This window comes from Phacochoerus africanus, chromosome 1 (genome assembly GCF_016906955.1).
Source record: "Phacochoerus africanus isolate WHEZ1 chromosome 1, ROS_Pafr_v1, whole genome shotgun sequence".
Taxonomy (NCBI): Eukaryota; Metazoa; Chordata; class Mammalia; order Artiodactyla; family Suidae; genus Phacochoerus; species Phacochoerus africanus.
In genome coordinates, this window is record NC_062544.1 from 276,884,879 (window position 1) to 276,909,166 (window position 24,288).

A 24,288-nucleotide genomic window follows, 5' to 3' on the forward strand; every position below is an offset into this window, starting at 1 on the left:
CTACAACCCTCTGCTTCTAGATAATCTTCTGCCTGAATTGCCTTAATTCATTACTAACCCTCCTCCCAGGTCTCCCTGGGGTTCCTTCTGACCTTAAAATGCACCCAAATTACTTGCCAATTATATTTACACTTGTTATTGTGATGACCCCAAGTAATGACAGGAACTGTTGTTATCTTGTGCCTGTCTAGTATTTCTCCATTAAAAATTGTTACTCTGCGTTTAAGTAAAAACTCTAAGGATAGTAAAACAGAACCCCCCAGGTCAAGTATGTTTGTGTATGTATGTTTAATCAAAATAGCTGTTAAAGGAGTTCCCATCGTGGCTCAGCAGTTAGCGAACCTGACTAGTATCCATAAGGATGCAGGTTCGATCCCTGGCCTCACTCTGTGGGTTGAGGATCCGGCATTACAGTGAGCTATGGTGTAGGTTGCAGCCATGGTTCAGATTTGGCATTGCTGTGGCTGTGGCATAGGCCAGCAGCTACAGCTCCAATTCAGCCCCTAGCCTGGGAACCTCCATATGCCATGGGTGTGGTCCTAAAAAAAAAACAAAAACAGATGTTAAAAAATTTAAACACTCTCTTTTCTTCTCCTCCTCCTTCTTTTTTGCATTTAACCAATGTGTACTGTATACTTACTGTGTGTCCACATGTTATAGGTGCTGGGGATATAGATGTGAATAAATCAAACTGAAAACCATGCCTGAGTTCCCTCTGTGGCACAGTGGGTTAAGGATCCAACTGCAGCGGCTTGGGTGGCTGCTGAGGCGTGGGTTCAATCCCCAACTGGGTGCAGTGAGTTAAGGACCCAGTATTGCCACTGCTGTGGCATAAGTCAAGCTGCAGCTCTGATTCAGTCCTTGGCCTGGGAACTTGCATATGCTGTGGGTGTGGCCATTATTTTACAAAAAAGAAAAATCCATACCCTCATGGAGCTTAAAGTCTGAAAAGTAAGAGTAGGGACAATGATAATTTATAGATAATGCGACTGGGTAGGTAAGAAATTCAGAATCTAGAGATGAATATTTAGGACTAATAAGTTTAGCCAAGTTGTTGCCTACAAAATAGTTAATGTAAAAATGTTTGCATTTTATACATTAGCAACAATCACTTAGAAAATAAACACATTTTTATGTAAGTTGCTTTTCAACTTCCAAGAAATTACGTACATAAATCATAGCCAAAAAAAACTCTGTGGATTTTTGCGTACTCAACACATCCACATAACTCACACCCAGATCAAGAAAGAAAACAAGAGGCAGCCTCCCTAAAAGTCTCTCTCCCACCTTTTAGTCACTGCCCACACCCACGTAACAGCATGGATCAGTTTCACCTCTTTTTGAACTTGAACTGATACTGTTCAATGGAATTGTGCAATTAAGTGAAATCGTACAGTTTTTAAAATACCATTACAACAGTCATGGAAATTTTTTGGATATTTAAGGAAGATATCCAACAGAAGATGTAACCAGCCCATTGTGGAGAAAAATTATCAAACTATTGAAAAGGCATTAACAAAGATCTAGTTAAGTGGGGAGCCCGGAGGCAGACCCACAAAGGTGGAAACATGACTAATGGCATGTAGGAATGACAGTGAGAAAGGGTTCGATAGGTCAATAAATGTTATCTCTATGTGGGAAAATGAACTTGGAGCCCTACCTCACACCATACATGAACTTCAATTCCAGCCATGTTAAAGACTAATGTGAAAGGCAAAACTAAGAGTCAGCAGGAACCATAAAGAAAGAAAATCAATATATTTTCTCTTTCTTTTCTTTTCTTCTTCTTTATTTATTTATTTATTTATTTATTTTTTCTTTTTAGGGCCGAACCCAAGACATATGGAAGTTCCTGGGCTGTAGGTTGAATCAGAGCTCTCTGATCCCAGCTGCATCTGCAACCTACACTGCAGCTTGTGGCAACACCAGATCCTTAACCCACAGAGCAAGGCCAGGGAGCAAACCCACATCCTCATGGATACTACTCAGGTTCTTAACCTGCTGAGCCACAGTGGGAACTCCCCTGGATATATTTTCATACATTAAAATTGAGAATTTCTTTTCATCAAAAGTCATTATAAAGAGAGTAAAATATTAAACCATGGACCGGGGGGAATACATGAAGCATAAATAATCAAGGGAGAGTTAGAACCCAGATTATATTAAGAGCCCCAATGAATCAATAAGAAAAAAGATAAACAATCCATTAGAACACTTGACCCCTAGGCTGGGTTGGCGAGAGTAGGTTTGTCCAATGGGGCAGCCTGAGCAGGAGAGTAGAGAGGAGGGTGTTGTCAATGACAGTTCCAGGTCTGTGAAGGGAATTTCGTGATCACCTTTCTCACTGTGACCCCATCGTAGTTAGGCCCCTTTGCCCACCTCACCCTGCTGGGTCCTGGAGGTGCCAGAGTAGAGCAAGCTCCAGTCTCCCTGCTCTTCTCGTTCCTGACCATTTAGGGATCACCCATATCTATAAGGTCCTCCGGTCCAGGGGGCTTGGAGCCCCCTGGAATTGGCTCCCTAGCATCTCTCCTTCCTCACCGTTCCTTGATACCCTTAAGAAAGTCTTGGTGATCCAGAGTTGAAATCCATCCAGCCTAAGTGGATAGATTCCACCGACAAGCAAGAAAGCACAGGAGGACAGCAGTGGGAAGCAGTGGGGCTGTTGTCTCTGCTGCAGGCAGTCTGCATCACTCAGGATTCCTGAAACCTGGGCGAGTTTCTTATTTATGTATTTATTTTGCTTTTGAGGGCTGAACCCGAAGCATATGGAAGTTCCCAGACTAGGGATCAAATCTGAGCTGCAGCTGCTCGCCTACACCACAGCCACAGTCACGCAGGATCTGAGCCGCATCTCTGACCTACACCAGAGCTCATGGCAACTCGGGATCCTTAACCCACTGAGTGAGGCCAGGGATGGAATCTGCATCCTCATGGATGTCAGTCGGGTTCATTAACTACTGAGCCACAAAGGGAACTCCTTTTTTTTTTTTTCTAGGTGAGTTTCTTAACCTCTCTGAATCATCTTCTCATCTGTAAAGTGGGAAATAAGACTAGTAAGTCTATCCCTGGCCCAGGAGCTTCGGCATGCCATGAGCAAGGCTGGAGGGAAAAAAAAAAAGTTCCCGTCATGGTGCAGTGGAAATGAATCTGACTAGCAACCATGAGGTTGCAGGTTCGATTCCTGGCCTCGCTCAGTGGGTTAAGGATCTGGCATTGGCCTGAGCTGTGGTGTAGGTCGCAGACGCAGCTCGGATCCCTCGTGGCTGTGGCTGTGGTGTAGGCTGGCAGCTACAGCTCCGATTAGACCCTTAGCCTGGGAACCTCCATGTGCTGCAGGTGTGGCCCTATAAAGGCAAAAAGACCAAAAAAAGACAAAAAAAAAGACTAGTAAAGCTACTTCATAGAGCAGTCGAGAGGGTAATAAGAGTTATCATGTGTAGGTTACTACAAAGCAGTGCCTTGTGAATGGTAAACACCACGCAAATGTTACTGTTACTGCTTTTTTGGGTTATTCTCCTCAGTACCACCTTCCCCATCACTGTGTGGTTAACCTCGTTAAGTTTTCTTATGTCAAAAATAAAGAACAGGCATTCCCGTCATGGCTCAGTGGCTAACGAATCCGACTAGGAACCATGAGCTTGCAGATTCAATCCCTGGCCTCGCTCAGTGGGTTAAGGATCCTGCGTTGCCGTGAGCTATGGTGTAGGTCGCAGACGCGGCTTGGATCCCGCGTTGCTGTGGCTGTGGTGTAAACCGGCGGCTACAGCTCCGATTAGAGCCCTAGCCTGGGAACCTCCATATGTCGCAGATGCGGCCTTAGAAAAGACAAAAAGACCAAAAAAAAAGAAAGAAAGAAAGAATAAACACTCGGAATTGATCATCATCATCTCTCTCTCTCTCTTTCTTTTTTAAAGACTTTTTCTAAATTGTCCGCCTGGGTATTTCCTGAGCTGCCTCCCTTGGAAAACGTGTCTACCGTGGAGATCATTCATATTCACAGGAAGAAGAAAGAGTGGAATTATAATTATGATGATGAAAGCGACAGCGATAGCGAAGCAGCCCCCCAGAAAAACGCAGGTGGTTACACCATGCACAGGCTAAGGCCTCTCTGTCCAGCCTCCACCTCCTTGGCTACCCTGGAGGACTACTGCAGCGACCCGGACACTGAGGACCCCGACCTGCCAGAGCCCGAGGCTGCTGCCGAAGCCCCAGCGGCCCCAGGGCCCAGCGCCTGGCAGTCGGAATACCAGAGTGGGGGCTACGAGAGGAGGGGGAGTCTGCAGCAGGACCCCTATTTCCCGGAGGACAGCAGCCCCCCAGAGGGGTCTCAGGACAGAATTGTCTTCAACGTGGACTTGAAGTCTGTGTGCGTGAGGGTCCTTGATGACGACGATGACGACTCTGACGATGACGACGACAATGACAACGACGACGACGAAGACGACAGTGGAGACGAAGACGAAGACGAAGACGACGACTCGGAGGTCACGCCAATGTTATCATCTCAGCCAGAAGGGACAGCTGGGCTAGAGGATGCCACTGGGACAGAATCGAACCTTCTGGAGGTCCGTGGTAAAGGGACACAGCAGCCCTTCCCCAGCCCCGCGAGGGCACGCCCGGGGCCCAAAGATGCTTCTCCTGATAAGAGTGACACTTCCGAGTCGGACGCTGACATCGGGGATGGATATATCATGAGATGAATGAATCCTAAAATATTTAATTAACTTAGACGCCTACTACCTCCAGGATCCTCCCTCCCACACTGGTACTCGCTCTCACAGGGTCTGTTTGTTAAGTGCTCTCCAGAGAAGGGACAGGAGGCCAAAGATTCCCTGTGCTTCCTGGTGACATTGTCTATGCAAATTCCCTGTCTGGGGGAAGGGCAGGTGGGAAACAGAGTATCCTGGTATCTTTCAGTGCATTGTTTACACGTTCAAATTGATGCTCCTGGGGAGTTCCCGGAGGCGCAATGGGTTAGGAATCCAACTGCAGCAGCACCCTGGGTGGTGGGGGTGCTGTGGAGGCCCAGGTTCGATCCCCAGCTCCACGCAGTGGATTAAAGGATCTAGGGTGGCCACACAGTGTAGGTTGCAGCTGTGGCTCAGATTCAATCTCTGGCCCAGGAACTTCCATATGCCATGGGTGCTGACTTAAAATTTTTAAAAAAGAAAAAAAAAAAAGGGTGATTCCTCTTGAAGGGAGCGTGCCCTGCCTTTGCTCTCATGAATTTCTAATGTTTCTACATCATGTTTCCCAGAAAAAGGAGCAAGTTTCCCTGTGGTTTTCAGGGGGTGGTTCCAGGGCCCTATAAGATTTCTGGGAAATTATTAAATTGGGCCAGAGTGGGGCGGGGAGAGAAAAGGAAGCCACTCACCAGGGTTCTTAGCAGCAGCAGTCAGCAGTGTTTTTCCACAGGCTGGAGGGAAGAGAAGGAAAGCGGCCGAAAAAGAGGAGGGAGGGCTGGCAGCTGGAGAGAAAGGAGGCAGGCACAAAGGAGCAGAAGCGCACACTCTGGGTTGGAAATAGGGACGGTCCACCCTACTTCAAAGTTCCTCCTGGGTGATATTCTGTCCCCTGCACGCTTGAGATTTCAACTCTCGGCCCCTTGTCCAGCCCTCCTCCATTTGAGTGAGAAAGACAGACTCACACACATCAATAACGATTGATAGTGATTAATAACAATGATTAATGAATAAACAATAATGATTAATAGTCAAACATTTGCATAGGAGAGTGGAATAGACCCTCAGTGGCATATTTTCAGATTTAGTTTTGTATCTTGGTTGGAAGATGGTAAAAAGAAAATAAAACATACTTTTTACTAGAAACTTGGTAATGTCTTCAGAGCCATTCCTTATTAGAGGGGATATGCATGCAGCACGTATATATGTATAGTTCTGCCGGCGTCTCTAGGTTGCACAAAAAAACTTCTGACTCTGTGTGGTGGCCTATGGGGGCCGAGGACACATGCTGCCTCCCTGCCCTCGAGTTCCTGTGGACTGTTCTAGCGACAGATGTCAGGCAGTGTCTTATATCACCCTGCTTACCCTGCTCTGGGCTTTCCCACCTCACCACAGCACAAGTTGAAAAAGAGGAAATTAAGCCTTTCTCCACAGTCTTGAGAGAGAAACGATTATTGCCAAAAGAAGTGACTTGGTGCTGTGTTGCTGTTTATCCCCGGGAGGAAGGGGGTGGATAAGATAAAGAAGACTCTCCCAGACTGGATTTGCTAAGGGATTGCTTGAAAAGCAGTTTACTTGCTGGGAGAGGGGATTATAGAGTCCACGCCTGTTTACACGGGAGACACTTGGGGAATACTGAATGGTATAGAGAAAAACCACCACCACCCTTACTTAATTCCACCATCAGATGTAAGCTCTGCGTTGGCGTTGGAGTGTATGTATTTAGGTTGAGGGTTCCTTTCAAAGCATGCACTTAAGGTAATCAGGACACTCCACGTAGAGTTTTGCAACCTGTTTTACCATCCATGTTTTCCACTCAGCGGGAGGAGGAAAGTCCCCTGTCTGCCACCTCTGCCTCGCTGGAACCAAGCGCTTGCCCATGACCTTTCGAGCTCGGCATGCAGGGGCGGGGCCCGGGGCGGGGGGCGGGGGCGGGGCCCGGGGCGGGGCGGGGGCGGGGGCGGGGCGGGGCTTCGTTGTCCTGTCTCCCGGAGTTCCCGGAAGCAGCCTCGGGGCGGGGTGGGCAGGTGCACTCCGGCGCGGACGCCGGTGAGGGGGCGTGTTCCCCGTGCCCGGCGGCTGCCCGCGGGCCCCCTGAGGGCCCTCCCAGGCTCCCGGTGCGACCATGGCGCGGAGCCTCCGGAACTGGCTGGGCGGCTGCCTACTGGTGTCAGGTGAGGGGTCTGCGGGGAGAGGGCTCCGGGCGGTCTCCTGGGGGCCGGCTCCGCAGTGGGCCGTGCGCCTCCGCAACCTGGGCTCCCCGCGCGAGGACCCGGACACTCTGTGGCGTCGCGTCCTGCCCCTTGGGGCGCTCGGGAACCGGGAGACCTGGCTACGACGCCAGGCAGCCAGAGCCCCAAAGGCGACCCCTGGGTAGATCCCATAGACGCGTGTCAGGCCTCGCATTCAGTGTCCACCACGCTAACATCTCGATTCGACGGCTCAACTCTGCGACTTGATGGCTTTCTGAGTCCTGAATCCAGTAAAATACTTCTCTGTCCTGGTCTCAATTGCCTGCCCAGTTTAAACAACAAGACGGTGCCCCTCCTTCCTTTCTGATGAACTCACCCCTGGCCTTCCAGGGTTCCTCACCCTCTGGTTTCCCTCCTACTTATCAGGCTGTTTCTTCCAAGACATCCCTCACCTCTGTCAGATCTCCTGACCGCCAAGTTCATGCCTGAGCCCTCTTAACTCCTTCCCCTGCACTGTCCCTTTGGGAGATGTCAGCAAAACTGTGGCATTAAATACCAGCTATGGTCTCATGACTCTCAAATTATATCTGTTGGAACTAGTTGAGTGATGGGCTGGTAGCGATTTCTTACGATTGTCTCTGTACTTCTGTGTATGTGTGGGATTTTCTTTTTTTCTTTCCTTCTTTTCTTTTTCTTTCTTTCTTTTTTTCTTTTTCTTTTTTTTTTTTTTAAGGGCGTACCTGTGGCCTATGGAATCTCCCAGGCTAGGGGTTGAATCAGAGCTGCGGCTGCCAGCCTACCCCACAGCCACAGCAACGCCAGATCCAAGCCACATTTGTGACCTACCCGCAGCTTGCCCTAACACCGGAGTGTTAACCCACTGAACGAGACCAGGGATCAAACCAGCATCCTCACAAACACTAGGTCTGGTTCTGACCTGCTGAGCCACAATGGGAACGTGGGCATTTTCTGTTATAAAGTTTAATGATGATTTCTCCCTCTAGTCCAGATCTGTCCTGAGTGCTCCAGTCCCATACATCCAGCTGTCTCTGACACGCCTGCTTGCATATTCTTTAGCATCTCAAACCTTATGCAGATCCTAAAATGAGATTCTTGATTTCCCTGGCCCCAGCCCCAATCAGGTGCTTAAGCCAGGAATAGACATTAATATCTACTTCTTTACACCAAATGTATCAGGAAATCTAGAGTTTATACCTTTGGAAATGTATCTCAAATCCATCTACCCACCCCCTTCCATCTTTCCACCACCAGCCAAATCCAGGTCACCCCCATATGTCCCCACTTCACTCTCGCTATCCACCCGTCTCGCGTTAGCAGTTTCTTGCCTTCAAATAAAATCCAGACTCCTCAGCACAGCTCAAGTGTGTTTATCTCTGCCATATGCCCATTTGAAGACTTGGAGCCATAGGGGAGAGCCGAGTGTTGGACCCCGAGTGAATTGAAGGAAAAAAAAGGTTGCCAGCTTGTCCCCTTTATTTTTACAGCATTGGGAATGGTGGTGCCACCTCCTGAAAACGTCAGAATGAATTCAGTTAATTTCAAGAACATTCTCCAGTGGGACTCACCTGCTTTTCCCCAGGGGGATCTGACCTTCACAGCCCAGTATCACAGGTGGGTCTGGAATGCTCTTGGCAGGAAGCACCAGAGGATGGCGGTTCTGGCTGGGCTGGTCCCTCAGCTGGACCACAGAAGAGAGTTTGACCGCTGTCACCGCTTAACCATGACAGCCTAAGGGGAGCCTTTCTCCTGGTCTTTTCTTTTCTGTCCCAGAAGTTCTTACAAAAGCTCTCTTCTTTGAAAACAGACAAGTAAAATCCTTTTTCTTGTGATGGTTCACAGTATGGTGATCTTTGGGCCACTGATAAATACAGAGATTTTTTTTTTTTTCATGTAGATGAAGGTGTCATCTGCCAACACGGTAGCCTACCGCAGTGCCAACACGCATGGGGCTCGTCACATTGATTTTTTTTTTTAATTGCCTTTTTAGGGCCACACCTGCAGCATATGGAAGTTCCCAGGCTAGGGGTTGAATCAGAGCTGTAGCTGCCAGTCTGCACCACAGCCACAGCAACACCAGATCCAAGCCGTGTCTATGACCTACACCACAGGTCATCGCAACACTGCATCCTTAACCCACCGAGCAGGGACAGGGATCGAACCGGTGTCCTCATGGATACTAGTCGGGTTCGTTACTATGGAGCCACAACGGGAATTCCCACCATTGATGTTTTTTAAGAGCATGCCACTGATACCACCCTCCAGTTATTAGAGTAGTGTTGCTAGAAGTCAGCAATTTACAAGTGGAAGCTACCCAAGAAAACTGAGGTATGCAAAGCAGCCAGGAAGCCCCTTTTTAGCTTACCACCCCCGAAGGTTATAAACTGTTGGCCCAGTGCTGGGCACGCAGATAATTTGCATAGAGGGCACTCAGTGACTCTGAGGCTCTGTCCTGAAATTGAACATAAAACAGCTGGCTGGCTTGAAAAGCTCTGTTCTCTGAAGACAGCAGAGGCTTATGAAGGAAGGGTGAGCATCAGCCATGACAATTACCTCGGAGGTGCTCTGGCCTCATAGGACCTGCCCTGCCTGTCTGTTTGTCCCGGTGCCAGCCCTCCCTGGGCAGCCTGCTCCCATACACCACAGACTAGACTGCAGGGGACACACCTTTGTGCCAGGTGCAAACAGCAACAAGAGGCCAAAGGCCGATGAGCCGTGCACCTGCTTCCAGTGTGACTCAGAAACACACAAAGGCCGGCAACTCCTTCAGAGAAGAGGGAAGAAATGTGGATCCTGCACACGCCTCACGCGGGCCTTGAATTTGCAGACGTATCCCAGGCCTGCTCAGTCAGAGAAGAAGGGAGAAAGATGCAAAAGATAGCCCTTGTTTAAGGAGGACCTATGGTTGCCAAGGGGGAGGGGGCTGGGGGAGGGACGGAGTGAGAGGTTGGGGTTCGCAGATGTCAGCTATTATACATAGAGGTCACGAATGACAAGGTCCTGTTGCATGGCACGAAGAATTATATTCAACGTCCTATGATACACCATTATGGAAAAGAATAGTTTTAAAAAGAATGTATATATATATATATATGTACAACTGAATTATTTTGTCATATAGCAAAAACGAACACAACATTGTAAATCAACTCTACTTTAGTGTTAAAAAAAAAAAAAAGATAGTCCTTATGGATTTTTTTTTTTTAACTTTGTGGTTCGAAATAATTCCAAGCTAACAAAAAGTTTCCAAATCTCCAGTATCGTACATAGAACTTCCAAGCAGCCTATATCCAGATTCACTCCCCCCCTTTTTTTTTTGCTTTTTAGGGCCATACTTGCAGCATATGGAAGTTCCCAAGATAGGGGTCGAATTGGAGCTACAGGTGCCAGCCAGAGCCACAGCCACATCAGATCCGAGCCACGTCTGCAACCTACATCCAGCAATGCCGGATCCTTAACCCACTGAGTGAGGCCAGGGATTGAACCTGCAACCTCATGGTTCCTGTCGAATTCATTTCCACTGCGCCGTAATGGGAACTCCCAGATTCGCCCATTTTTAAGGTTCGCTACATTTTCTCTCTCCCTGCCTTTCCTCCCTAACGCCTATTGCCTTCTGATATTGCACTGTGTATTTCAGTAGAGCAAGAATAACCCTTTATGTCTGCAGTGTGATCAAGGCTTGGCAGCTTCCCCAGTGATACAATACTTTCCTCTAATCTAAATCCATATTCTAGTTTTGTCAGTTTTCCCAAGGACTTATGAAGGATCCTTCTAAGACTTACTTTTCTCCTGTGGTGTCTTTCCCAGCACTGATTAGCTCTGTGATTTCATCTCTGTTTCCTCTGTCCTGGTAGCTCTAGGGATTTCACTGTGGACAATTAACTTCTTGATCTGTCTGTCTCTTTCCCCAGGAGTTTATGTCTTGCTGTTCTGCTCTTTGCTCCTTTGCCACTGGAGTAGAAGTAGGGGTGTTTGGTCTGGGGTGTTGGTCTTTCAGATTCGATTTCCCAGGAACCAAGAGTGGATGCCTAGGTTCCTGAGCTTCTCCACATAGACGGGCAGGCTAAGCATAGCATGTACTGGGGAAAACAAACCCTGCACTGGGTGTGGAAGAAATCCGATCCTAAAAATGTGATTAGCCTTCTGTGGCTCTGTTTCTAATTTAGCCTGAGCATTCACACAGCACAAACTCTGTATGCATGGAGGAGAAGGGGCACATCAGCAGATGTATTGGTGATTGTAGTATAGAAACATCTAAAACCACTAGATGCAAATATGGGGAACAGATCACATTATGGGATCACTTAGTGGAAAGAAAAATATGTTTTCGGGGGTTTTTGTGTGTGTGTGTGTGTATTTTTAGGATTGTACCTGCGGCACATGGAAGTTCCCAGGCTAGGGGCCAAATCGGAGCTATAGCTGCCGACCTGCACCACAGCCACAGCAACTCAGGATCCGAGCTGCATCTGCGACCTACACCACAGCCCATAGGAACACCAGATCCTTAACCCACTGAGCGAGGCCAGGGATCGAACCCGCATCCTTATGGATACTCCTTGGGTTGGTTTCTGCTGTGCCACAAGGGGAACCCCGAAAAATATGTTTAAATGCAATAAAAGTGACCCGGTGAAAGGGAAGTTATTGCAAAACCACTATTACAATACTTTGTGTTCCAGCCAATTGACGCCATCCTTTAAATGCATGGAAAGAAATGACCCCTTGTGAGAAATCCCTCTTAATGAAATGTCCCCTGGATTTTCCCAATGAGGGGAATGACAGGCAGCCACGAAAAGTCGAGTGGAGAAATATTCATGGCATCTTGAGTGAAAAAGGCAGACCAAAATAGTAGGAGCCCAACTCTCTTTGCCTACTAAGAGTGCCGTGGACAGAGTTCCCGTTGTGGCTCAGTGGTTAACGAATATGAACCATGAGGTTGCGGGTTCGATCCCTGGCCTTGCTCAGTAGGTTAAGTGTCCGGTGTTGCCGTGAGCTATGGTGTAGGTCGCAGACGCGGCTCGGATCCTGCATTGCTGTGGCTGTGGTATAGGCTGGTGGCTGCAGTTCCAATTAGACCCCTAGCCTGATAACCTTCATGTGCCATGGGTGCGGCTCTAAAAAGACAAGAGCCAAAAAAAAAAAAAAAAATAGAGTGCCTTGGAGTGTAGGGTGGGCCTGAGTCCCTGGTCTCAGGGAGACCTGAGTTTAATTGGGCGAGTTTCTTAGGCCTATGCCTCATCTATAAAATAGGAGTCAGAGCTCCCTTGTGGCCGAGTGGTTAAGGACCCAGTGTTGTCACTGCTGTGGCCAGGTTCGATCCCTGACCTGGGAACTTCCACATTCCACAGTTGCAGCCAAAAAAAAAGGACTGAAGTCAGTTCTGACCTCCCAGGTTGTGAAATTTCAGTGAGATGATGCGGCTAAAACTGTGCCCTGCCTGACACCCACATGCTTGGCAAGTGTTGGCTGTTATTATTTTTATCACTACCACCTTCATCGTCCTCTCTTAGGGCGGCCAGATTGGTTTTGGCCCCCAAAACAGGAAGGTGACAGTCAGAGTAAATTCTTACTTTTTGCAAGACAAGAGCCCGGATTTCCCTAAGTCGGGTAGAGCTAATTACAGCCACTTAGGCTGTTGGGAGGTTAAGATACACACACCTGCTAGGTATTCCCAAACATCCCTTTCTTCCTTTTCATGTGTCTGCCACCCTCCCTTCAGGGGTGGGTGTCAGGGCTGGAGGTCGGAGGTCTGAGGTCAGTGAATAGTTTCAGAATGTTTCCAGAGTTCCCTTGTGACACAGCAGATGAAGGATCCGGCACGGTCAATGCAGCGTCTCAGGTCGCCACTGTGGCACAGGTTCCATCCCTGGCCTGGGATCTTCCACTGGCCACAAATGCAGCCAGAAAGAGAACATCATCATAAATAGTTTTTCCAGTGTCATGGAACAGTCGTCCCTTAGAGGACGTTATTTGAACTCCTTGTGATGTCCTTATTTTGACTAATCTATGTATAGCGACATTGCACACAGCAAGTCCCACAGCTTTCAGAAATACACACTCAAAGAAGGAAGCTTTCTTGGTCACGTAGGTTGAACACTCAACCCCTTTTTGGAAAGACACAGGCTCATGAGGATTTGAAAGTCTCTGGGAAGTTCTGCTGTGAAGATAGACACTTATTCATGTTTCACCCCATTGTTTGCTCACGGATGGGATGGACTATTTTTGAAACGTCTTATGACGCCTCCAGGATCACGGGCCAGAAAATGATCGTGTGAGTGATACCTGCTGTTCCGCGAAATTGCCGATTCAGAGTTTGCTTTGCTCTTCTCTCACTAGCCTTCATTATCCTTGGGTAGCGGACAGACAGTCCCAGGGCACCTCAGAGAGACTGAGGTTGGAACTCTTGTGACTTGTTCTGATTTTGCAGTTATAGGCAATTCCAGGATCAGTGCGTGAGCATCAGCTTGATGGAGTGTGATTTCTCAAGTCTTTCCAAGTACGGTGACCACATCTTAAGAGTCAGGGCTGAATTTGCAGACGAGCATTCAGACTGGATAAACATCACCTTCTGTCCTGTGGATGACAGTAAGCCATCTTGGTTTTTGGTTTTCTGGTTTTGTTTTTTGTTTTGTCATGTAAGGGCCACACCCGCACGGCATATGGAGGTTTCCAGGCTAGGGGTCCAATCGAGAGCCGGAGCTGCCGGCCTACACCACAGCTCATAGCAACGCCGGATCCTCAGCCCACTGAGTGAGGCCAGGGATCGAACCCGCAACCTCATGGTTCCTAGTCAGATTCGTTTCCACTGTGCCACAACGGGAACGCCAAGCCATCTTGGTTTTGCCTGGGGTGTTATGGCATCACCTTGCCTTGGCTATTTTCCGCTTGGTGGGCCCATCAGCAGGAATTCTTTGAGCACTCAGAGTGGATGGCCTTGCACAAGAAGCTTACAGGATGTAATCCAGAGAGCTGTGGCCTCAAAGAAGTTTGTGGGAGAGATCGGACAGCATAGGCATAAGGCAACAAGATAATTAAATATAAATTTGACAACTTTAATGCCTTGAGGGTAAAACTGAGTTGGGGCCAGTGCCATTAATGAGAAAACACTGGAAGGACTCATGTGGTGAATCGCCTGGGAGGAAATTGGTTTGGAATCACGACTTACAGAAATGTGACACAATAGGCAGAAGAATAAACATTGGTTTTAGGCAGATGTTGAAACGAAAGGGCTAGATGTGGACAGCCAGCTGGCCCAGCATGAAAGACGGAGGGATGGGTACAGCTGATGGCAGATGGATCGGGTCATGCTGGCAGGTAGGCATCGAAAAGCATATTCCCAGGTTAGATCTGGAGGGTCCTGGGGACCCACCAGAGGTCATGAGGTGAGCGTCATTAGACCATCAGGAATTGTAAACTAATTAAACCACAAATACCAACTGAGAGAATAAAAATCTTACTAACAAAACTCAAGTGCAGCCCTCCAAAGAGCAGATAGAGAAATGAATTAGAAGGACTGTGCATGTATGGAGGGGTCTTTATACCAGCCACTCCCCTCTTCTGGACCCCCCACAGCTCCCCCAGTGTCCCCTTCCCTGATAGGGAATGTGGCTAGGATACCCTTTTGCCCTTTCCTAATTCTGTCCCAGAATGGGACCAAAAAACCTCTTATTTCTGGAGTCAGAAATGATCCAAGTTATGTTATCTTTTCTCAAAATATCTTGGGAAAAAAATTAAGAAAAAGTGGACATTAAAAAATACAAAACGGAGTTCCCGTCACGGCTCAGCAGAAATGCATCTGGCAGGTTTGACCCCTGGCCTTGCTCAGTGGGTTAAGAATCTGGCACGGCCATGAGCTGTTGTGTAGGTCGCAGATGTGGCTCAGATCCCATGTGGCTGTGGCTGTGGCTGTGGTGTAGGCCGGCAGCTGCAGCTCCGATTCAGCCCCTAGCCCTGGAACCTCCATATGCTGAGGGTGCGGTCCTGAGAGACCAAAAATAATAAAATAAAATAAAATAAAATAATAAAATAAAATAAAATAAAAAAATAAAATAAAAATAAAATATTAAAAATACAAACAACTTGGCATTCCCTGGTGGTCTAGTGGTCAGCACTTGACATTTTCACCATTGCAGCCCGGGTTCAATCCCTGGTCTGGGAACTGAGAAAAAAAAAAAAAAAGAAAGAAAGAAAGAAAAACGCTTAGCAATAGTCAGTTGGGTTTCCAAAATATAGTACAGGTTTTTGCTCCTTAATTGAACTGACTTACCAGTTCCTGACTGGTTCCAAGTCCTATGTTAAGGCCCATCTATGGAAATCCTTCTTAGAAACCGGTACTAAATAGGTAATGCATTTGCCCCAAGATCACTAGGTAATGAGCAACAGCAGTGCAAGGATTCAGACCCCCTCCTGCAGCGGAGCTCTTAGCAACAACTACCCTACTTCAGATATTTGCCTCTTGAAGTTGATATGAAAGTGCTTCAGGATGTCCCGTGGAACCTATCTATATCTGCTTTGAAAAAATACCTAATGCATTTTCGTATCTGGTCTTTAGCTATCAGCAGGTTAGAAATGGGCAGAATGCTAGCACCAGGCCCACTAGCAACCCTGTAATGTAATAGCAGTATGAGAAGAATACAGGATATAATTCAAAGAGCATGTGGCCCAGAGCCATTTATGATTCATTCCAGAATTATTGAGACCCTACTATGTGCCAGGCAAGGTCTCAGTGCTGAAGCTACAACAGTGAACAGGATGAAACCCCCTGCCTTGGTGGAACACACATCCTATGGGGAAACAGACAATAAAAAAAAAAAAAAAAAAAAAAGATGCATGTTTTGACAGAAACTATGACTCTCAAGAATATAAACAAGGTACCAGGACAGGGAATATTAGGAACTGCTCTTTACATCAGGTGGGGAGAGACCATTTCTCTGAGCAGGTGGCAGGTGACTCCAGACCCAAATTGAAAGGACCTGGCAGGTGAATGTCTAGTAAAAGAGCTTTTGGGAGGGGAGCAACTTCAGACCTTGTTGGAAAATGTATGTGGTTAATTATATATGTTCAACACTAAAAATGATCAAAATACCATCTGTTGCATCCAATCAAGAATGGAAATAAAATTCAACCCAACAGAAAATTGAAAAAAAAAAAGAGGAACAAGCCAAAAAAAGGCAGTCTTTACAGAAAACACAAAATAATCATAGTTGGAATAATTCCACATAGATCAGAAATCACAATAAATGTAAATGGACTAAACCTCATTAATAAAGACAAAGGTTAAAAAGTATTATTTTTTTTAAGAAACAAAATCCAGCTATCCTCCTTCATCAGTCAGCATCACAGCAATGGTGTAGCAAAGGGCAGAGTACCTCGGTGGGCTAGTTGGGCTACTCCGTTATGCAAAATAAATGTTGTTTTTAACATGTGAATTTTGATTGTTGTTTTGCTTTGTTCTCATTCTTAGCCATTATTGGACCTCCTGGAATGCAAGTAGAGGCACTTGCGAATTCTTTACATATGCGTTTCTTGGCCCCAAAAATTGAGAATGAACCTGAAACATGGACTGTGAGGAATATTTATAACTCATGGGCTTATCATGTGCAATATTGGACGAATGGCTCCGACGAAAAGGTAAGCTCTGTGAATGACATGCATGTCCCATGTAAAGTCCCCTGACCTTTGCTCAGTGTTGGTCGGAGGCCACGATGGGGGAGGGAGGTCTTGCCAGGTGGCAGCATCTTATGAGCCAGAGGATCTAAGACCTGGTCCTTTGAGCTCTAGAAGCTTCCTGTTCTGAGAAATGACCAGTACGTCAGGCCAGGCTTCCCAAGCCACAAGGGCAATGCATGACACAAAATTCCTGGGTGGTGATACAAAGAGGGCAGGCCTTTCTCTCCCAGAAGGGAAGTTGTGGGGAAAGGCAGAACTGACTCAGCGATTGGGGGAACTTGCAGTCACTTGAATCAGGTATCAGTGAATGACTTCTGTTTCACGACATGAACCCCTGGACCCCATGTATACCACAGAAGAGTCAAATCCATAGTCAGGGCGTCCCCACCACTGGATGAATGGGGTCACATCTTAGCAGACTGACCCCACATTTCCTCATTACTGTCCTCTTCTTCTGGGGACAGTTCTTTTAAACCATGAGCTGGGAGTGGAAAGACGTGGTTGGAATGTCCCCCTGCCACGGTGTGACTCTGGTCATTTTTTTTTTTTGCCTCACTCCCAGGCCAGTTACTGAGTCTGAGCCACAGCCGCAGCCTACGCCACAGTTGCAGGAATGCCGGATCCTTACCCACTGCACCACAGCAGGAACTCCTCTAGTCATCTTCTCAACCTTAGCTTCTCCTGTCTGCAAAATAGGCGAATAACCCACTTCATTACTAGCACGAGGATAATAACCTACTTCATGGGATTGCTGGAGAATGTAATGACGTAATGAAAAAATGAACTTGCCTCATTGCCTGAACAATATACATGGTTAATCCACGAGGGCCCCTTATGTCAAGGCTATTTTCATTCATTCTCGGTCAAGTTTAATTCTTAAACTTAGTGCTTCTCAGCCAAATGCTATTTGTGGTCCTAAACAGACTTATACATATGCTGTGGTAGGTAAGTTACCATATGTGTTATCTCCTCTACATTAAATATTGATTTTTATCACTAGTTCTCAAGTGTTGGGGAGGAAAGAGTCACCCATGCCCCTTGTCTGAGGAATGAGGTCATTAAATTTATATGTACATACTGCATAGCCCCCCGCAAAATCTCAAGTTAATTTCCCCCCCCCAAAAAAAATGCTCCGTAGTGATTAATCCTTAATGTATATAAATGCTGGATCACTATGTTGTACACCTGAAACTAGTAAGATACTGTATATCAAATGTACTTCAGCTTTTAAAAATGCTTTGTGAAATGATGCAGAACATGGGCTTTCTTCACAGAATAGACAATTTCGCTTGGCGTCAGGACCCCAGGGTGGAGTTCCCGCTATAGCTTAGCGGGATCAGTGCCATCTTGGGAGCGCTGGGACACAGGTTCCATCCCCAACCTGGCACAGTGGGTTAAAGATCCGGCATCGCTGCAGGTGGCTCAGGTGGCAACTGTAGCCGGTATCTGCCCTCTGGACTGGGAACTTCATATGCCTTGGGGTGGCCCAAAAAAAAAAGACCCCAGGAAATATTTGTCTAGGAAGCCATCCGGAATAATAAGTTTCATGCAGGTGTCCCTGAAACCTTGAGATGCAAAGATAATTCTAGAAGCTCGCAGCCTATTGTGATTAAGGATCAGATTCCACAGTTATGCTGCCTGAGTGCCTCCCGCCCCAGGCAGGAAATACAAAGCCCAGGCTATCCTTACCTTATCTATCAGAATATGTTGACATCTGGAGTTCCCCTTGTGGCACAGCTAAAGCGAATCTGACTAGGATCCATGAGGATGTGGGTTCGATCCCTGGCCTCATTCAGTGGGTTAAGGATCCGGCATTGCCATGACCTGTGGCATAGGTCGCAGACGCACCTCGGATCCTGTGTTGCTGTGGCTGTGGCGCAGGCCAGCAGCAATAGCTCCAATTAGACTCCTAGCCTAGGAACCTCCATATGCTGCCAGAGCGGGCCTAAAAAGCAAAAAAAAAAAAGTAAAAAAACGAGTATGCTGACTCTGCTAACACATTTCTCCCATCACTCCGCCTGCCTGTGGAAGCCTTTGACGTGACTTGCGGAGTGTTGGAAAGGCTGCCTGCTCCCCTGTGCCTCTCTCTCTCTGGTGCCTGCAGGGTCCCCTTTGCCAGCTTGTATGTGCTCTAGACTGAATGTTTGTGATCCCTTCCCCACCCCCACAAAGGCCTGTGTTGAAGCCTAATCCCCAGTGAGGTGGTGTTAAGAGGCAGGGCCTTTGGTCATAAAGGTGGAGCCCTTATGAGTGGGATCAGTGCCCCCAGGAGTTCCCATTGTGGCTCAGTGGAAACAAATCCATCTAGTAACCATGAAGATGTGGGTTCGATCCCTGACCTTGCTCAGTGGATTAAGGATCCGGTATTGCCGTGAGCTGTGGTGTAAGTCACAGATGAGGCTCAGATCCCTAGTTGCTGTGGCTGTGGTGTAGGCTGGCGACTGCAGCTCCGATTCAACCCCTAGCCTGGGAACGTCCATGTGCTTCAGATGCGGCCCTTAAAAAAAAAAAAAAAAAAAAAAAAAAGCAAAAAAAACCCCAATCAAACAAACAAACAGAGAGGCCCTGGAGAGCTCCCTCGCCCCTCTCATGGAGAGAGGACTCAGCTCAGTGAGAACACCCAGCTGTGGACCAGGAGGCAGGGCCCCCTCAGATCTGCCAACGCCTTGATCTTGGACTTCCCAGCCCCCAGAACTCTGAGAAATAAATGTTTGTTGATAAGCCCCCCAGTCTAGATGTCCTGTGACAGCAGGATAAAGAATAAGACAGGAGTTCCCATTGTGCACAGAGGAAAAGAATCCGACTAGGAACCATGAGGTTGCAGGTTCGATCCCTGGCCTCGCTCAGTGGGTTAAGGATCTGGCATTGCTGTGAGCTTTGGTGTAGGTGGCAGACATGACTCAGATCTGGCATTGCTGTGGCTCTGGCGTAGGCCAGTGGCTACAGCTCTAATTAGACCCCTAGCCTGGAAACCTCCATATGCCGTAGGTGCGGCCCTCAAAAAAAAAAAAAGAGAGAAAAGACAAAATAAATAAATAAGACAGTATGGTTCCCTTCTAGAACGCACACGTCTCTGGGGACCTGCCAGGGCTAAGAGCCCAAAAGGCTTTTAGGAATTCTTTCTTCCCGATGGGAGGAAGCGAGAAAACAAAAACCAGAAGTTTTCCAAAAGTGGAAAAAGGCTAGAAAAGCGACGCACGGGGACTCGAGCAGGTCCCCTCACATCTGTGCTGCCCTCTTTCCTGTGCTTCTGACATGTCAGCCTCTGAGTTTAGTCTTGAAAAAAAAAGGCATTGTAAGGTTTTCGGGGTATTGGGTTTCTGGAAATGAAAGCCAGGTTTGTTTGGGTTTTGTTCTTTTTTCTTCTGTTTTTAATTATTAGAAGTTATACAGTACTCGTCATGTTTCCAGTTGGTAAAATCCAGTTCCTGCCCTCAGAGGGCTTGGCTTCTCACACAGTAAAGGAATAGAGACAAGCCGTCAACAGGCCCTGCCCCCAAAGGAAAGTAACCAATGACTAAAGTTAAAAAAAGGAGTTCCCATCATAGCTCAGCGGTTGAGGAACCCAACTAGTATCCATGAGGACGTGGGTTCCGTCCCTGGTCTCGCTCAGTGGGTTAAGGATCCAGTATCACTGTGAGCTGTGGTGTAGGTCTGAGATGCGGCTCAGATCCCTCATTGCTGTGGCTGTGGTGTAGGCTGGCAGCTGTGGCTCTGATTCTACCCCTAGCCTGGGAACCTCCATATGCTGTGGGTGCGCCCCCCCCAAAAAAAAAATAGACCAATAATAATAATACAGTTAGATAAAAGAGTCTGTGTTCACGTTCTACTGAAGCTCCTATTCATATAACAACTTTTACATAAGACTCTTCTAGAAGGAGAGTATAACCATGCTGGAAATACAGGCAGTACGTACTACTCTTTTAATTCCCTTTATTATGTTAGAAACTATTTTGGTTTCTCATATTCAGAACGATATCAATCATGACATCTTCTATTCCAATTAAACTGAGTCCGGGGTGTCCCCGCCGGAGGCGGGCTGTGGTGTGTGCCCTCCGGGCAAGGTGAGCCGCTAGGGGAGGGTGACGCAGGTGTGTGAAGGGAGAAGTGACTCAGAGGGGAACCCCAGGAAGCCAGGGCAGAAACTTGCTCTTGACTCAGAAAAGCACATTGAGTCTTACTGCAGATGACAGCTGTATTTGTTAGGGCTGCTGTAACAAAGTACCATAAACCAGGCAGCTGCAACAACAGAAATGTATTGCCTCGAGCTTCTAGGGGCTGGAAGTCCGAGATCAAGGAGTTGGCAGGATTGGTTCCTTTTTTTTTTTTATTAAGGACTACACCCATGGCATATGGAAGTTCCCAGGCTAGGGGTCAAATCAGAGCTGCAGCTGCTGGTCTACACCATAGCCACAGCCACGCCAGATCTGAGCCCTGTCTGCGACCTACACCACAGCTCACAGCAACACCAGATCCCTGACCCACTGAGCAGGGCCAGGGATCCATCCTGAATCCTCGTGGATGCTAGTCAGGTTCGTTCCCACTGTGCCACAATGGGAACTCCCAGGATTGGTTCCTTCTGAGGACGCTGATGTAGGATCTGTCCCAAGCCTCTTGCCCACCTTCCAATGGGTGCTGGCCATCGTTGGTCCTTAGCTTGTAGAGAGATCACCCGAGCCCCTGCCTTCATCTTTACACTGTGTTCTGTGTGCACATCCGTGTCCAGATTTCCTCTTCTTAGAAGGACGCCGGTCATATTGGACTAGGACCCACCCTAGTGACCTCATTTACCTTGACTGCATCTGTAAAGACCCTCCATCCAACCAAGTCTCCCTACTTTTTTTTTAATTATTTTTACGGCCACACCTGCAGCATAAGGAAGTTTCCAGGCTAGAGGTCAAGTCAGAGCTGCACCTGCCAGCCTATGCCACAGCCACAGCAACCCTGGGTCTGAGCTGCATCTGTGACCTACGCTGCAGCTCGAGGCAACACCAGGTCCTTAACCCACTGAGCAAGGCCAAGGATCAAACCCGAATCCTCATAGATACTGTGTCAGGTCCTTAACCTGCTGAGCCGCAACGGGAACTCCCAACCAAGTCACTTTTGAAGGTACTAGGGATTAAAGCTTCAACATACGAACTTTTGAGGGAACAAAATTCAGCCCATGCGGCTGGGTTATCTTTTTTAAAAAGGCAGTGAGAGGGCGTGTGTGTTGTTTAAACTAGAGGATTCGGGGGATGAGATGGTTTGTCAGGACCGCAGTCAGTCCTTGCCTTCCCCCCAACTCCCACCCCTTGGAATGGTCTCAGACTCTCCTGACATGACCTGGGAGGAGCACCTGCTTCTTTCATCTTCCTTTTTTTTTTTTTTTTGTCTTTTTGCCATTTCTTGGGCCGCTCCCACGGCATATGGAGGTTCCCAGGCTAGGGATCAAATCAAAGCTGTAGCCGCTGGCCTACACCACAGCTACAGCAACTCAGGATCCGAGCCGTGTCTGCAACCTACACCACAGCTCATGGCAACGCCAGATCCTTAACCCACTGAGCAAGGGCAGGGACCGAACCCGCAACCTCATGGTTCCTAGTCGGATTCGTTAACCGCTGCGCCACCACGGGAACTCCTCATCTTCCTTTTTGAGCCCAAAGTAAAGATTATAACTGGTAAGTGTGGGTGCAGGTCGGGGGGAGAAAAAAAATGCTGTCCCTTCCCTACTGAGGCCTGTTGTTACTCTTGTCTGCGACTAGTTTGCAGTTACCGCCCAGTATGACTTCGAGGTCCTTCGAAATCTGGAGTCATCCACAACTTACTGTGTTCAAGTCCGAGCGTTTCTTCCCGATCGGAACAAAACGGGGGAATGGAGTGATCCTGTCTGTGGGCAGACGACCAATGATGGTGAGTCTGGAGAGGCCCCGCCTACAGCCCCGCCCCCCTGAGCATCTCAAATAGCTGTGCAGCCTCCCAGCGAGGGTGCGGGCTGGAAGCTCCTTAGACACCATCATCCGGCTCAAACTCCAACCCTGTTCCGCCCTGACTGCCCACTTGATGCTGCGAAGGTGCTGCACCCACCACCTCCTGCAGCTGCTTGTCTTCTCTTAGACCAAAGGGATTGATGGAAATGTTTCGTAGGGGGCGCTGAGGTCTGTCTCTGTGCATTTACCTCCTTCTCTCCTCTTGGGCTCCCGAAGCAAGTCTCATTGGCCCTCCCAATGCCACCCAGCCCTCCCACCCTGTCACACTCCCCAGAAGCCCTTTCTTCCCGGGCTGAACATCTCCAGTTCCTACAGGCAACGTGACAGGAGAAACTTGGAAACCCTGTCCCCCGTGCTCCGCAAGCACTGTGGTTTCAGGGCCCTGGTGAGTTCTAGTACCAGGACCCCAACCCAGTCCCCCACACAGGACTTGTAACACAGCACCTAACAGAGAACCCTCCATGCTTGGTGTTTCTTAAAAAAAACGTGGAGAGGGAGACAGGGAAGAAGGATAAGAAGGAGGGTTACCAGTTGGCCCAGGCATTAGTAGTTACATACGAAGGCATTGCCATGGCACCTCAGGTGATAAAAACTCGTGGCCTAAATGTGTGCACATGAACTATGGGCTTTTTTTTTTTTTTTTCCTTTTTAGGGCCGCATCTGCAGCATATGGAAGTTCCCAGGCCAAGGGTTGAATCGGAGCTGCACCTGAGGCCACAGCCACAGCCCCAGCCACGCCAGATCCAAGCTATGCCTGGGACCTACTCTGCAGCTCCTGGCAACTCCAGATCCTTAACCCACTGAGCAAGGTCAGGGATCCAACCTGCATCCTCATAGAGACAAGGTTGAGTCCTTAACCCACTGAGCCACAACAGGAACTCCCTTTTTGTTATTTAAAGATGTTGTCCAAAGGCTCCTCCAGCTCATACCAGGAAAGGATGCTCCATGCAGATCTGCTCCTGGCTGTTTTTAGTGCCCGAGCGAGGCCCTTCTGGAAGCAAGGAGCTGATCTGGAGGCTGCAGAAATACAACAGAGAGTCATAAAGAATCCCCTCCAGAGGGAGCAGGACTTTTCATCTTTGGTGTCACGATGCAGTTCAGAGGCAGTTGCAATGCTGCCATGACACCGATGCATCATTTCAGTTTATCAAGTTCTTTTTTTTTTTTTTGCTTTTTAGGGTCACACCCGCAGCATATGGAGGTTCCCAGGCTAGGGGTCAAATCAGAGCTGTAGCTGCTGGCCTACACCAGAGCCACAGCAATGTGGGATCCGAGCCGCATCTTCGACCTACACCACAGCTCACGGCAGTGCTGGATCCTTAACCCACTGAGTGAGGCCAGGGCTCGAACCCATGTCCTCAGGGATGCTAGTCAGGTTCTTTAACCGATGAGCCGCATCGGGAACTCCTTATCCAGTTCTCCTTGAAGGTCGGTTTTTGCCATTGAACATATTTCTCGCCCAGTTTTCCTTTGTCTCATCAGTTGATTTGCTGGGAAGAGCCTCAGGAGCCTTTCCCATTTGTCGTTTACACTGTTGGTGTGTGTAGGGCACACCTTCCTCAGGGCTGCTTAACTCCTGGCTCACCGGTCACCCATCTGTCTGAACAAAGTGGACCATTATACGTCAGCTCTCTTGTCTTACGATCCACAAAGTCACCGTGAAAGCCTTTGGCGAAGAGCCGCTGAAATCGACACCCAGTGCCGAGGGCGGCATTGTCCCAGCTGTGTCCCGTGAGTGGTTACGGGATATTGCTCAAA

At 48.1% G+C, this 24,288-nt stretch overlaps 2 protein-coding genes across 4 annotated transcripts in view; both read left to right on the top strand.

The window, feature by feature from the left end:
• Positions 1-5,831, top strand: part of IFNAR2 (interferon alpha and beta receptor subunit 2) — a 49,987-nt gene extending 44,156 nt beyond the window's left edge. For all 3 annotated transcript variants that reach the window (XM_047795604.1, XM_047795611.1, XM_047795621.1), the window contains one exon: positions 3,918-5,831. In XM_047795604.1, coding sequence (XP_047651560.1) covers positions 3,918-4,703 — 786 coding nt within the window. In that variant the 3' untranslated portion in view covers positions 4,704-5,831. The remainder of the gene's footprint in view (positions 1-3,917) is intronic.
• An 848-nt stretch (positions 5,832-6,679) lies between these two features.
• Positions 6,680-24,288, top strand: part of IL10RB (interleukin 10 receptor subunit beta) — a 30,942-nt gene continuing 13,333 nt past the window's right edge. Inside the window, exons 1-5 of the mRNA XM_047795634.1 lie at positions 6,680-6,859; positions 8,383-8,509; positions 13,320-13,477; positions 16,356-16,522; positions 22,306-22,453. Of these exons, the coding sequence (XP_047651590.1) occupies positions 6,811-6,859; positions 8,383-8,509; positions 13,320-13,477; positions 16,356-16,522; positions 22,306-22,453 (649 nt within the window). The 5' untranslated portion in view covers positions 6,680-6,810. The remainder of the gene's footprint in view (positions 6,860-8,382; positions 8,510-13,319; positions 13,478-16,355; positions 16,523-22,305; positions 22,454-24,288) is intronic.